At 32.6% G+C, this 13,621-nt stretch overlaps 1 protein-coding gene across 1 annotated transcript in view; it reads right to left on the bottom strand.

The window, feature by feature from the left end:
- The window catches only part of ST8SIA4 (ST8 alpha-N-acetyl-neuraminide alpha-2,8-sialyltransferase 4), an 80,491-nt gene that overhangs the window by 31,959 nt on the left and 34,911 nt on the right, over positions 1–13,621 (bottom strand). The window contains exon 4 of the mRNA XM_019727928.2: positions 10,069–10,362. Within this exon, the coding sequence (XP_019583487.1) occupies positions 10,069–10,362 (294 nt within the window). The remainder of the gene's footprint in view (positions 1–10,068; positions 10,363–13,621) is intronic.

Here is a 13,621-nt window from a genome sequence, read left to right as displayed (position 1 = left end):
ACTATACAATTTTCTCAAACACTACTGAGAAATAGATATTTTAATATAATATCAGCTTGCCATCTTGTGAAAATTTTATATAGGGCTATGAAATAATTTCTGCAGAAAGTTTACAGAATTCTATTGAGAGGAGTAAGATCATCAATGGAATGAAATGCAAAATCATAACTTTAGCTGCGAGTGAAACTTTTACTTTAAAATCCAATGGAGCAAAGGAAAAAAACAAGAATTTAGTTCTTATTAGACTAAATTATCAAAAATATTAATAATGTAATATAAATCCCTTGTATTTTAGATTATGTAAGAATATCCAGATGTCACATGATAGTTTTAGATATTTAATTACATTTAAGTTTGTAACTGGTATAAGTATCATTGGATATCTAAAACAAGGCGCTGAAACTCTGAACTCGGTTCCTTGATGCTACAGCTTAATTAATTTTGGCAAGCTTCTCTGAAATTGTTATACAAGCCAAGGAAACTCAGTCCATATCACTCATTCAATAGAAGCTATACAAACTAAGTGCCTAAGATTTCCTAATTACTATATTAAACTGTCACTTTAGTTTTTAACAGGAGAAATGGATTCTGTCACTAATTTTACCATCTCTAGAGAGACATCAAAAAGCAATGTTTCTTCAATAGTGTGCTATAAATGAGGAATTAGGGAGTGGGGTCAGGCCCTATGGACCATACTTTCATTATGAAAACAACTTGTGTTGACAATTAAAATGTGTACTGCCTAAAACAAAACCAACTTATTCTTGGTAAGAAATTAATAATCAGATAGCAACTTCCAGCCCAATCTTTCCCTACAACACATTACGTTTGACCCCTAACACGGTCCTTAGATGATGGTTTGGAGGATAAAAGTGGAACAGGATAAAATTAAATGATTGTAAGTGAGTTCTTAATATGCTACTATTGGCCTGATATTCTCTTCGGGAAAATTTAATCAAGGAATATAGCTAAATAATACCATTTATCTGAGGTAATGAGGTCAGTGTTGGAAACATATTAAAACAAGAAAGCAGCAGGCGTTTACTTAATACAGAGCAGTGATCTCTCACTCGGTTTTTTTGGTGCTGAATTTAACCACGGCACCTGACTTTATGATAAAGATGTAGAGTAAGAGCAACATGAGCATAGAAATCAGCAGTACTGCTGTTCCCACATCGTTTCCACTTACTTTTTAATCCCCAAAGTGTATTTATCAGGACTTTATGACTTCTTCCCTTTAATTCCCAAAAGATATTTGCCACTAAGCATTACTTATCAGTTATGTATACTTTACTGTTTATGTAAGTTATTTAATATCTTTCTCCTGCATATTTGAATTTTAGCTGGTTATTTCTTATTGAGACTAAAATCTGTTCCAAATATATAGCAGTAAGGTCTTTTAAGGGAGCAGGAATCCTTCATGGCACATACAAAAATATTCTACCATGCAAGCAGGATCCTAATTTGTCAACAAGTAGTAACAATGGTGTATTAGGAGCCTAAGGTTCTTAAGGTATGATGAAAAATATCCTTTCTTAAGAAATAAAAAAACTACTTTAGGATTTTGCTTTCACTTAGGCCCCTGAAGTAACAGCCCGAGCATAATACCAAATAGAGGAAATGATTGTGACAACACTGATCTGTAAGAATTTACAACTTATATAATGTGATTTGATTGCTTCTTAAACTATTGAACAATGTTTCCCACATATGTCAACAAACATATATTGTATTTAAATGTAGTCTTCAGAAAACAACATTGAATCACTAAGTCCCTAACTTGAAGGCAGAGAAAACTCACTTATCAATACATAAAAAGGAATGTCATTCAGCGTATCAGTGAGGAACAGAGAAGGACCTGGGTGTTTGCCATGCGCGTTGATGAGGGCAAGCTGGGAGTGGCAGCAAAACTCATACAGCTGCTATGTGGTTACCCCTCCTACCACTGAATATTGGTTTTTACTAGGACTACATAATTTTGATTCTTCTCTTGTGTTTGTGAATATTCTTCTTGACTTATTTCATCCATGGAATGTGAAAATATGAATGTCTTATTTCTGAAAAGTCAATCCCAGTTTTCCAGCTCCAACTGGAATCATTAAGAAACAGCTTCTCGTCGGCACCTGGTCAATGTGCTTTCCTATTCTTGCTGTTGATATAACCACGGAACCAAAAGAAATTGTTAAAGGATTTTTAAAATAAATAACAGTCAAATCCTTATTCTGATACAATATGCTAACTTGCTCACTCAAATAGTCAAGTGATTTTGGGGTAAGACTATCAAGAAAAGAAAAAAAGGAGGAGAGATAGCTATTTCTTTGATCTCTTGGCAAAAGGATTCAGGGTGTGCCAGCACATGGGCCTTTGAAATATGCAACAGACTCTATCAATAACTTGTTTCCTAGATGAAAATTATAGTTGGCAAGCCCTAATCCTTTGTCTTATTCTTTCTAATGTATTACAGTAACTTCATTTGGTATTTCAAATATCTAAAGCCATTATTTGGAAGTCGTAGCCTGAGGCTGTGATCCTTTGATATATATATATATATATATATATATATATATATATATATATATATATATATATATATATACTATTAATACATTATATTATACAATTATATATAACAGTGCATTATATTATATATATATTTGTGATTGCATATAAAACATTAATAGTAGATTAAATATAGTATATGTTGTATGTATATATGTTGTATGTATTCTATATATGTATATATGTGTATATTTGTATACTTCTTTTATTTTTCATATATGCAACATATACCACTCCAGATTTAATTGTCCATAATTTGCATTTATAAACAGAGCGGTGCTTTTTAAGAAGTTTAATAATTGCAGAAATCCAAAGAAAGAATAAATTCAATAGAACAAATGACCCCATAACAAATATACCTCTATGTTCTGTATCTATCTATTTATATTCATATATATACATTCACACACACACACACACACACACATCCACACACAAATGTGTATGGATGTGTGTGTGTGTGTGTGGTGTGTGTGTGTATCTTTTATTATCAATAGGAAGCATTTAGGTGAGTGTGGGTTAGTTAAATTATAGTTTTGAAGAACATGAAGAATATTTAAATTCCAAGAGAAATGACTTTAAAGCAGGAATATTTTAGGAAGCCACCTCCACTATCATGATGATCAAAAGTTACATGAACTTCCTTTAGGTTACAGAGAAGACATTCTTGAGGATGTTTATGAAAATTAAGTACAAATGTTTATTGTGGTGGTTTCAATATTCTCTTCAGTAAGAACAATTACAGTAGAAAACCAGTAAAACTTGAAGCCCAAAGGAATCTAAACAATTACTTACGTCAATACCCACATTTTAAAGGATACAAATCTGAGACTCAAGGATATAGTCTTGTCTATAGTCAGAATTTTTTTAACCTTCCTTAGAAATCTAACTCCTAAATAATTATTGAAAATTCTCTAAGCAAATGTTCTCAGTTTGGATCAATATAAAAGCATGTTCTAAAGAGAACAGGAACATTTTCTCAGACCCTGCAAAATACATCTGTGAACTCTAATTTGAGAAACACTGCTCTAGGTTATGAGGGGTATATCAAGCATTTGAAGTAAAAATTGTAAATTCCAAACAAATTTAAAGCAGTCATATGGTCGATTTATCTCAAACTTGCACATTTTTTTGTAGTTGTTAAATTATCCTTCAAATAAAAAACATCTGGAAGATTTGTCAAATATAAGGGTAGCATATGTATTCTCCACTAAAAGATAAGGAACAAAAGTCAAAAGTAGAATTCACATAAATATTTAAAAAATCTATATGAACTGAATTTATATTTTCCTAAAAAAAAACATATTGGTGAAAATGTTTATTTATAAAATTGTTGAATAGCTTTATAATTATTAACTATGAAAGTGACATCACAGAACATATGTATTTTTATCAATCTCAATAATCACCAGTGACTCTTTAACCCAAGTGTTTATCTTGATTCATACAAAGCATCAACTTATAAGAGTCACTGTAATATGAATATTGATATTAAAACAAATTAATAATTAGAATGTGGTGACAAAAGAGGAAAAATACATAATTTTGTTATAGTAGAATTAAAATATAAAACTAATGGATCACATAAATTATAAAATAATTGACTTATTTTATTTTTAATTTAAATATTTTAATAATAGCTCATAATAATTGCCAGGGGGCAAAGGATTCAAATATAAATGTTTGAATATTTTATCCAGAACTGATTATAAAAAAATATACAAAGCTTAAATCAATTTAGCTCTTAAATATAAGTATCTGAAGAGCTAAGAGTATTATACTAAGAAATAGAAGAATGGAGATGAGAACTATAAGAGCAAACTCCCTAACGCGCAAATTTCAAAAAAAGAAGTACACAATACTTCATATGATTCCAATCTAGAACTAAAGATTTATATATGTTTAGTTATATAAAACAATGTTAAAATATCTCTCTCTCTCTCTCTCTCTCTCTCTCTCTCTCTCTCTTTCTCCTTCTCCCTCCTGGGAGAATTCTTAAGAAATTATTTATGGTAGTTCGTAGTGGAACTGAGGATCTACTTTTTACACTCTTCATTTTTCTTTTTCACCATGTTAAAAGATAAGAAAATAAAGTTTAACTATCCCACTCAAAAAAAAACAGCACTTGGCTATTATAAATCATATTATAGTAATTATAAAAATAGGATATTTTGCCTAAAACTAAAATTTCATTTATATATATATATATATATATATATTTGTATGTTATACATAATAATTTAAAATTGTATATTAAATTATGCCATTGGGTTAAATTTTTATTTCAAGAGTTTTTATGTTGTACATTGATTATCAATGTACAAAGAGAAAAACTTTGATTTTTATATTTTGTAGCCACATTTTAAAAGATTCAAGAAGTGATTTTATAGTTTCAAAATTTCCTCTTCAGTCTTAAAGTCTTATGAAAATTGTTCCATTCTTCACAAGAAAAATTACAAAATAATAATAAGTATGTGAAGACATGTGGGGCTTCTGAAGAATACCAATGATTTGTGCAATCCCAAATCAGTTTAATACATTTATGTATTCTCTTTAATTTGTAATTATAGCTTTTATTTGTCCCTATTAGATCACCCTTTCATTATTTTGTAAGATTGTTTTAGAATACAGCTCTATTTTTTTTCTCCTGTTTCACTTAATATGGTTTGGGAAGAATGACCATACATTAAAACAATTTAAGAATATCTTTGAGTTTTGTGATTGATAGTTATATTTTCACAGCCTTAAAAAAAGAAATCTACAAATACATGGAAGTTTGAAGTTACAAAGCCATCATAATTTTCAGAGAAAAAAGTTTACATAATGAAATCTGACAACATGAAAACTACCTAAATGATTCTCATTGTGTTCAAGACCCTTTCACTTCCCACATCACTTAAACTTTCCACTCGTAATTGCCGGGCTTGGACAGGCCTTCACATTTTAACATTATAATTCCGTGCACCCTAAAATGTATGTTCTGGGGGCTCTAAAACTTTCATCAGAGACAAAAAACTCCAGTAATCAAGAGAGGAAATGAAACTTTCTAAACTATTTTTCTGAATTGTATCAACCACAGGGTTTCAGAGAGATGTCAAACAGATACTTAAAGAACAGATCTTTGGGAACTTTGCTCTTGTTTTCATATCATGTGACCTTCTTTCACCAGCATTCACACTTCCCTATTTCAAGTTATATGGGCTTGTGTAGAAATGCTACATTGCATGCACTCGTGCATTAATGTCATTAATTCCGTAAATGACATTACCTTTCACATATACCATGTGTACACATTTCCAAAGTATTTCAAAGGTTAAAGGCATCTCTGCAAACACATTTCGTATTCTGGGCCACGGTTTAGAAGTCAATCACTTGACATTTGAGGGGGTATATACAGATACATGAGCAGGAAAGTATCAAGGTAAGTTCATTCTAGAGAATTTAAAATAAGTCTTGTCAAAAACACCTAAAGCATAGCAATCAAAAGAAAGCATGCCATTAACGTCACCAGTGATCAGAAGTTTGGTCTTGTTGCTCTTTAAAATAAAATGTTTAGGAATTAGTGAAGTAGTTTGTTTTTATAATGCTTGTGGAAGAAAAGTGGGTAAGACAAAACGTGAAGGGAGAGTACTGATGCACTAATTATAAAAGGCTGTGTACTTTCTATGTTTAATATATCTGTAAAAAGCCTATATGAATTCATTGCTGTTAATAATACATAGTTCTATCTGGATTCTAAGTAATTGGAAATGCCCTGTTTGAACAATACCTCTTATTGTGCGTCTTGCTATTGATAATGAATAGAGAAATATAAACCAGAATCAAAAGTAGGTAACAAAAATACTAGTTCCAAGGATTACATGAAAAGGCAAAAGACCCAGAATAGTAAACACCATATTGATGAGGAACAAAGTCAGCAGACTGGAACTATCCAATTTAAAGAATTCCTATAAAGTTACAGTAATCACGGCTGTATGGTGTTGGTGAAGAATAGACAAATAGATCAACAGAACATATGCAGAGCCCAGAAATAGAGCCACATAAATATAATCAACTAATGTTTGAGAAAGACACAAAAGTAATACAATGGAGGAAAGATAGTCTTTTCAATAAATGGTGCTGGAACTTCTAGACATTCACATGAAAAAAAAAAAAAAAAATGAATCTACATAGATCTTATACCCTTCACAAAAAACTAACTCAAAATAGACCACAGATGTAAATGTAAAATGCAAAACTATAAAACTCTTAGAAGACAACATAGAAGAAAAATCTGTACAACTTTGGGGTGGGATGCTACATTAAAGGTACAATCCATGAAAGAAATAATTGATAATTTAGACTTTATTAAAAATAAAAAAAAATATGTTCTGCAAAAAACAATGTCAAGAAAATTAGAAGACAAGCCACAGACTGGGAAAAAATGTATTTGCAAAATATACGACTGATAAAGGACAGTTATCCAAAATGTACAAAAAAATACTCTTACAACTCAACAATAAGAAAACTAACAACCTGACTAAAACGGTGCCAAACTTCTTAAAAAGCATCTCACTAAAGAAAAGATACAGATGGCAAATAAGCACATCAAAAAACACTCCACATAATACGTCATCAGAGAAATGCAAATTAAAATAACTGAAATATCACCACATACCTATTAGAAAGGTCAAAACCCAGAACGCTGAAAACACAAAATACTGATGAGGATGTGAAGCTACAGGAATTCACATTCATTACTAGTAGGGATATAAAATGGTACAGCCACTTTGGAAGACAGTTTGCAAATTTCTTACAAAACTAAGCATACTATTATCATAAGACCCAGCAATCGTACTCCTTGGCATTTACCCAAATGAGTTGAAAACTGTGTCTACCCAAAAACCTACACCGATGTTTATAGCAGCTTTATGCATAATTGCAAAAACGTGGAATCAATAGGTGAATGGATAAATAAGCTGTTTGGTTTTTTTGTTGTTTTTGTTTTTTATTTTTATTTTTATTTTTTTGTTGTTTTGTTTTTTTCAGACAATGGGATATTACTCAGCACTAAAAAGAAATGAGCTATAGAGCCATGGAAAGATATAGAGGAGCCTTTAAAGCATATTACTAAGTAAAAGAAGCCAATATAAAAGGGTTGCACACTGTATAATTCCAACTATATGACTTCAGGGATGGCAAAACTATGGAGACAGTAAAAAATATCAGTGCTTGCTATGGGTTAGTGGGGAGCGGGGGATGAATAGGCTGAGCACAGAGGAGTTTTAGGGCAGTGAAACTACTCTGCATGATACAATAATGGTGGATACATGTCATTACACATCTGTCAAAGCCCACATAGATTGTACAAATTAGGAATGAACTGTGGTATAAACTATGGACTTTAGGTGATAATAATGTATCAATGGAGATTCACCCATTGTAACAAATGTATATCTCTAGTGTGGGATGTTGATAATGGGGGAAGGTATGCGTGGGGTGGGGGCAGAGAGTATATGGGAAATCTCTGTACCTTCCTCTAGATTTTGCTGTGAAACTAAACCTGCTCTAAAACCAGTCTATTAAAAAAGTACTAATTCAGAGTAATACATTTTCTAGTTAGTCTCACATACTCAAAAGTATTTCAAAATATTTGTTTTTGAATCTTAATAAGTTATCAATGGAGCGTATGTGTGTATATGTATGCACATGTCAGAGAGTGTGTGTTTGTAATATAGTACAGAGTAATATCATTAAGCTTTTCTCTGAATCAAATGACACTCAGCAATGATATCTCAAAAAGTAGGATGTGTTCTTAGCACAACATATTACAAAGGTCCCCTCTATTAAAAACACATTATTTTTCTCTGTCAAATTGTTATTACCAGGAATCTTCTTAACTAAAAAAATACTTATATTCCAAATGCAGGTACAGTATCTTACTTTGTTGAAACTCTGTGTCAAAAACATTAAGAGAATGAATGGTGAATAACTATGATGTGATTATAAGAATGTAATTAAATGGTGTGCAGAATAACACAATCCAAGAAACTGTATGGAGGTTTAAACAAGAAAACTATAAATCCTTGAAGGAAAGTATCTCAATACAAAACCAAATGAAAACCCTTTAGCCCAGTCTCAATTATACAAAGCAAACTATTTTTAACTCTGGGCTTGGAAACATTTTTCTTTTAGGACTTTAAGCCACTGTTTTTAATTGATCCCCTGAACTTGCCCTTCCTCTCCATGTCCACTAATTCCGCTCTACATATTTATCATCTTAGGAGTAAATTAGTCAAAAAGCTTAATTGGCCTTCATTCTCCACACCTCTCCTAGCCAGTGCAGTCGGCAGTTACAAGATTTACACTCTTAAATTAACACAGCTAACTGTGCTTAACGCAGGCTAACACAGATTCTCTTCCCAACCAGGATGCAAGTACTTTTCCTAACTTTATATTACAATGCCCCACAATGGACTCCATTACTCCACAAGTTTACTACTAGTACTGAGTTCCTGCTTCAGTTTGTGCTAATGATGCAATACCATTTTCTTCTTGTTTCTTGTCCTCTCTCTCTCTCCCTCTCTCCCTCTCTCTCTGTCTCTCTCTCTGTCTCTCTCTCTCAATCTCCGCCCCCCCCCCCATGATCCTTATTCTGTTTTTAAGATCTAGTTCAAATATTAGACTTTTAAGACTCTTTGCCAACCCGAGGGACACATTCTACTCTTCACAGTATACCCCCTTATCATTTGTTTATGCTCTAGCTGGTTGTACATGACTCTGTTTCCACTGTAAAGCCTATGCATTCCTTTAAAGCAGTGACCACCTCTTCTTTGTTTTTGTGTCTACAGCATCTGACACTCAGGAGATATTCAATAAATAGCACATTATCACTTACCTTTGTGTTATATATTTTACACACAACTATATGACTGAATTTGGCCTTTTGGTCATTATCACTTTTAAACAAGAGTCTATTTCTTGGATTTTTCTTCTGAGCTTGAGTTAATAAGAAGGAAATGTTGACTTAATTCATAAAAATAGCATCTGTAACTTTCACGGGATGCATTAAGGACTATTATCTCAACCCACCTTCTTTATCACTAGTAAGCCTCTTCACTACAGATGGGTCTTAATTGCTCCTTAAATATATTTAACACTTATGCGTCTACAATATTGCCCACTAGCCTTTTAGGACTTCTCTTGGTAGTTCTCTTACCCCAAATTCATCAATTTTACTATAATTCGTATTATTCTTTAACACAGAAAAATATCAAAATCAGTAGTTTGTTCATGACTGACATAAATAAGTGTCAAGTTCAAATATTTGCTTTTTCAAGAAAGAGTATGAGCTAAAACACTATAGCACACAAACAAAATTCAAGTTGGTGACTAGAGTAGCCATTATAAAATAATGGAAATATATATTAATTGGGGGTTTTTTTACCAAGGCTCCTTCCTGTCTGGGAAAAATGTTTCGTTATACATTCCACTGTGCCAAGGACAGACTGGTCATTGCCAGACACTTACCCTCTGACTGCATGAATAAGTCTCAGTGATGGATAGGCAGTTCGCACTTTCAGTTTATTCTTAAGGATTAATGCATTAACCCACTCCACGTGCTTCTCTCCTCCTTTGACCATGAAAGCAGGGATCCAAAGGACACTGTCATTCAGCATGGAAAGTCTATGCACAAATCTTTCTCTGTCACTCTCATTCCGAAAGCCTCCAAATGCTCTTTGTACAACTGATGGGTTCATGGTAATAAAGTCTGATTTCGTCCCCACATCAGCAGCAAACTCTACCACAGGAGCAAGGTTACACCTGAAGGGGTAAAAAATTAAAGAGTAAATATGAAACATTCCCTCTTAAGATGGTGTGAGTGGAAAGAAGAATGAGAAACAAGCATTTTGTTTTGTTTTGTTTTTAACCAGGTGGAAAAAGCTAACGATAATCTGGTAAAATTACATTTTTCAGTAAGTCATTACACGTTCAGGAATATAATCTTCAATAAAGATGTGGCCTCCTAGTATTGAGCTCAAATTGTCATTTGTATTAATTCAATCTGTTGTCTAAGAACACTCTTTGCTGTTATCTTCATAAAACCACAGGATATGAATTTTTAGGTGAATTGATGATGGTAAATCTGGCTGCTGTCATCCGGTAGGAAATCTAAAGTACATGGTGACCTATAAGTAAGTAAAACACGAGACCTGATATTCCAGTCTGCGTGACTTGTCAAGCTTAGGGCATTTCAACAACTTTATAAATATAAGTGAAGATGACTTTTCTGTATCCTGAGGTTGAGGGAAACCTATAATTCCTTATAGCATTTTCCACAAACATATTTGTAATTGTCTTCTAGAGGCCAAAATGGGAAATAAAAGTAAGAAAAATGGAGTTATTTAATAGGCCTTTTTGAGGTGTTAAATGATGCAGGAAAGCCCTGATCATAGGGTCAAATATCTTTCTGTTCCTTTTGAGGACATCCTCAAAAAGCTTGTTTTCCCTGCTAACAGGCCACACGCCCTCTGTGGAGGAGGTTCAGAATTGGATTTCCTGTTCTCACCACTGAAGCTCCAGAAACTTCCAAAGTGCCTGGGCCTGATTTCATTCTTGTATTACAAGAAAGCTTTGGAAAGCACCTTGAATTTTGTCTTCAACCAAAATGTGATGCTGCTTTGATTCTGTCATGTAAATCTTTGGATACTTAAAAAATAGCCTTTTATTTTACAATATTTTAACTTGATAAAAAGGCAAATTTTAATATAGTTGTTAGTGAAAAATTAGAAATTTAACAAACAAGAATGCTAATTTGGAAAAAAAAATCATTTGAACCTATGCGATCTACACCTTCATGAAAATGCATGTACACACACACACACACACACACACACATACATTTCGTCTTCTTTGTTTTTTCTTTTTTTATATCAGCCTTTCATGGGGAGGGAAAATAAACTGATTTCCTCTTTCTGCATTTTGCAGGTTTGTTGCATTATGGAATATTCTCACATTTCTCTTCCTTGTGCATTTTGCCTCATTAATTAAAATCTCAGACAAGTTAAATTTAATTAAAAAGTAGTGTGCTTTGCTATTAAATATACTGGCTTGCATATCCTTCCTTATCTCTCTTAATTAATACATCTTATTACTTCTTAGATCTTTAAAAACATTTAATACCACAACAAATATCTTTCATCTCACATAATTAAGTAAAATATGTATTATCTACAATGAGCTACTGAGAGAAAACAAATAAAAATTAACATATCATGTTATTTAGAAATACTCTTTTAAAGTTATATATAATTACACCCACTATAGTATATGAGAGTAGTTTTTTTTTTTGTCTCTATCCATGTGCTATTTCAGAGTAGATATTATTCATTTCCATCATAGAGTATTATGAACAGGATTGCCCCAGAAGGGAAGAGCTACATGTGAATGGAAGCCAAAGTGAACATTTTATAGTGGAACTCATAGAAGATTGAAGATGGAATAATTTTGAAGTCCTAAAATGCACTCCACACCAGCTTTAAAAATAGTCTAACCCAGCTGATGATAACATGCATTTAGATAGTGTGGGGAAAATGCATTCTGAACATCTTTATTACACACACTTCTCCTTCCTCAGGTAAAAAATAGACAACATGTGTTAACATTACAGTTATCATGTTCTTGTCAGGGGAGATGGCTTCAGATATATCGTTCTGCTATAACAATTCTTCAGCAATTCTTTTCAGAGGGTTTCCACTATAGAAAAACAATATCAACACTTCATTTTCTCTCTACTTGTAAAAATAATCTGAGCCAACCCAGCTAAAGAGAACAAACATAACATTCTACTGAATTATTTTTGTAGGAAAAAAATCACTTAATTACTTTATGCTTTGCATTACTTTTTCTTATCACATACTTAAAAGCTCCTCCCATAAGTGCTAACATCCACTCTTTTAGGATTGACTCAACATGTTTCTGGAGCATGATTCTCTGGCCATGTGTCATTCAAGAGCTAAAAGGACACTCATCAATAAAGTTGGGTAATGAAAGACAGGTACTTTCCACCTTGGAAGCAAAAGGAAACTAAGAGTAAGAATATTTCTGGAGAATAGGAGACAAACTAACATATTTGATGCACTCAAAGAATGCCAAATTACTGTGGTGTTAACTAAAGGGAACTAAGATATCAAAGAGTAATTAATCCAAATGAGCTTTATTGCAAAGTGTTTATGACCTGAGCATAGCCCAACCAGGCTTTGGGAGGGATGGAAATAGTGGTACTGAAAATAGAATGACAGAAGGACACCTCCTAAAATACTATCTATGCTGGCTCCAGGAGTCTGGTTTGTTCATTTTCCTTGGAGTAACTATGTCTAATTTTTCATTGGAAGGAAAGATTAACATCATGTCCACATGTGGCCAGTAAATTAACTGCTCTGTGGTTGAGTCAGATATTTAGTCATATAATTAGCTCAATGCCGCATAATCAGGCAAGCATTAAGAAAGCCAAAATAACTGGCCAGCTGTGTTACAGTCCCACAATTCCATAGAATTTTGAATTTCATAGCTATACTAGTAGCAATACTGCTGACTGAGCAAGATTATGAATAGATTTGCAATCACACATTCTTAATCTTCCTTTCTTTAAATCTTCTTTGGGATTAAATGTTCAAAAATACCCAGAATATGTAGCAAGCATTTACGAAGTAACACTCTATTCTATACATTATTCTTAATCTCATAAAATTAAAGAGTGGCCAATTTTTTAAATGATGGATTTATTTTTTTGAGTCAAAACTACTGAGTGCATAAGAATATTTCATACACCTAAGCTCTAATTCTTAGCCAAATTAAATTATTTGTACTGTCCAACTATTTTTGACATTTTAAAAACCTGAAAACATATACACAGAATTAGATATTTTGGCTAAACTCCTTGTTTATTCTAAGCTGCCCAATTTTCAATTTATATGTGTTTATGTTCCATCGTTGATGAAAAATCTGCAGAAATGCAGCTGGATCCTCTCGCTCTTTAGACCTCTATAATTTCTTCTGTGATCTCACACCAAATAGGAATGCC

This window comes from Rhinolophus sinicus, linkage group LG03 (genome assembly GCF_036562045.2).
Source record: "Rhinolophus sinicus isolate RSC01 linkage group LG03, ASM3656204v1, whole genome shotgun sequence".
NCBI lineage: Eukaryota > Metazoa > Chordata > Mammalia > Chiroptera > Rhinolophidae > Rhinolophus > Rhinolophus sinicus.
This window is presented reverse-complemented; position numbering and strand designations above follow the sequence as displayed.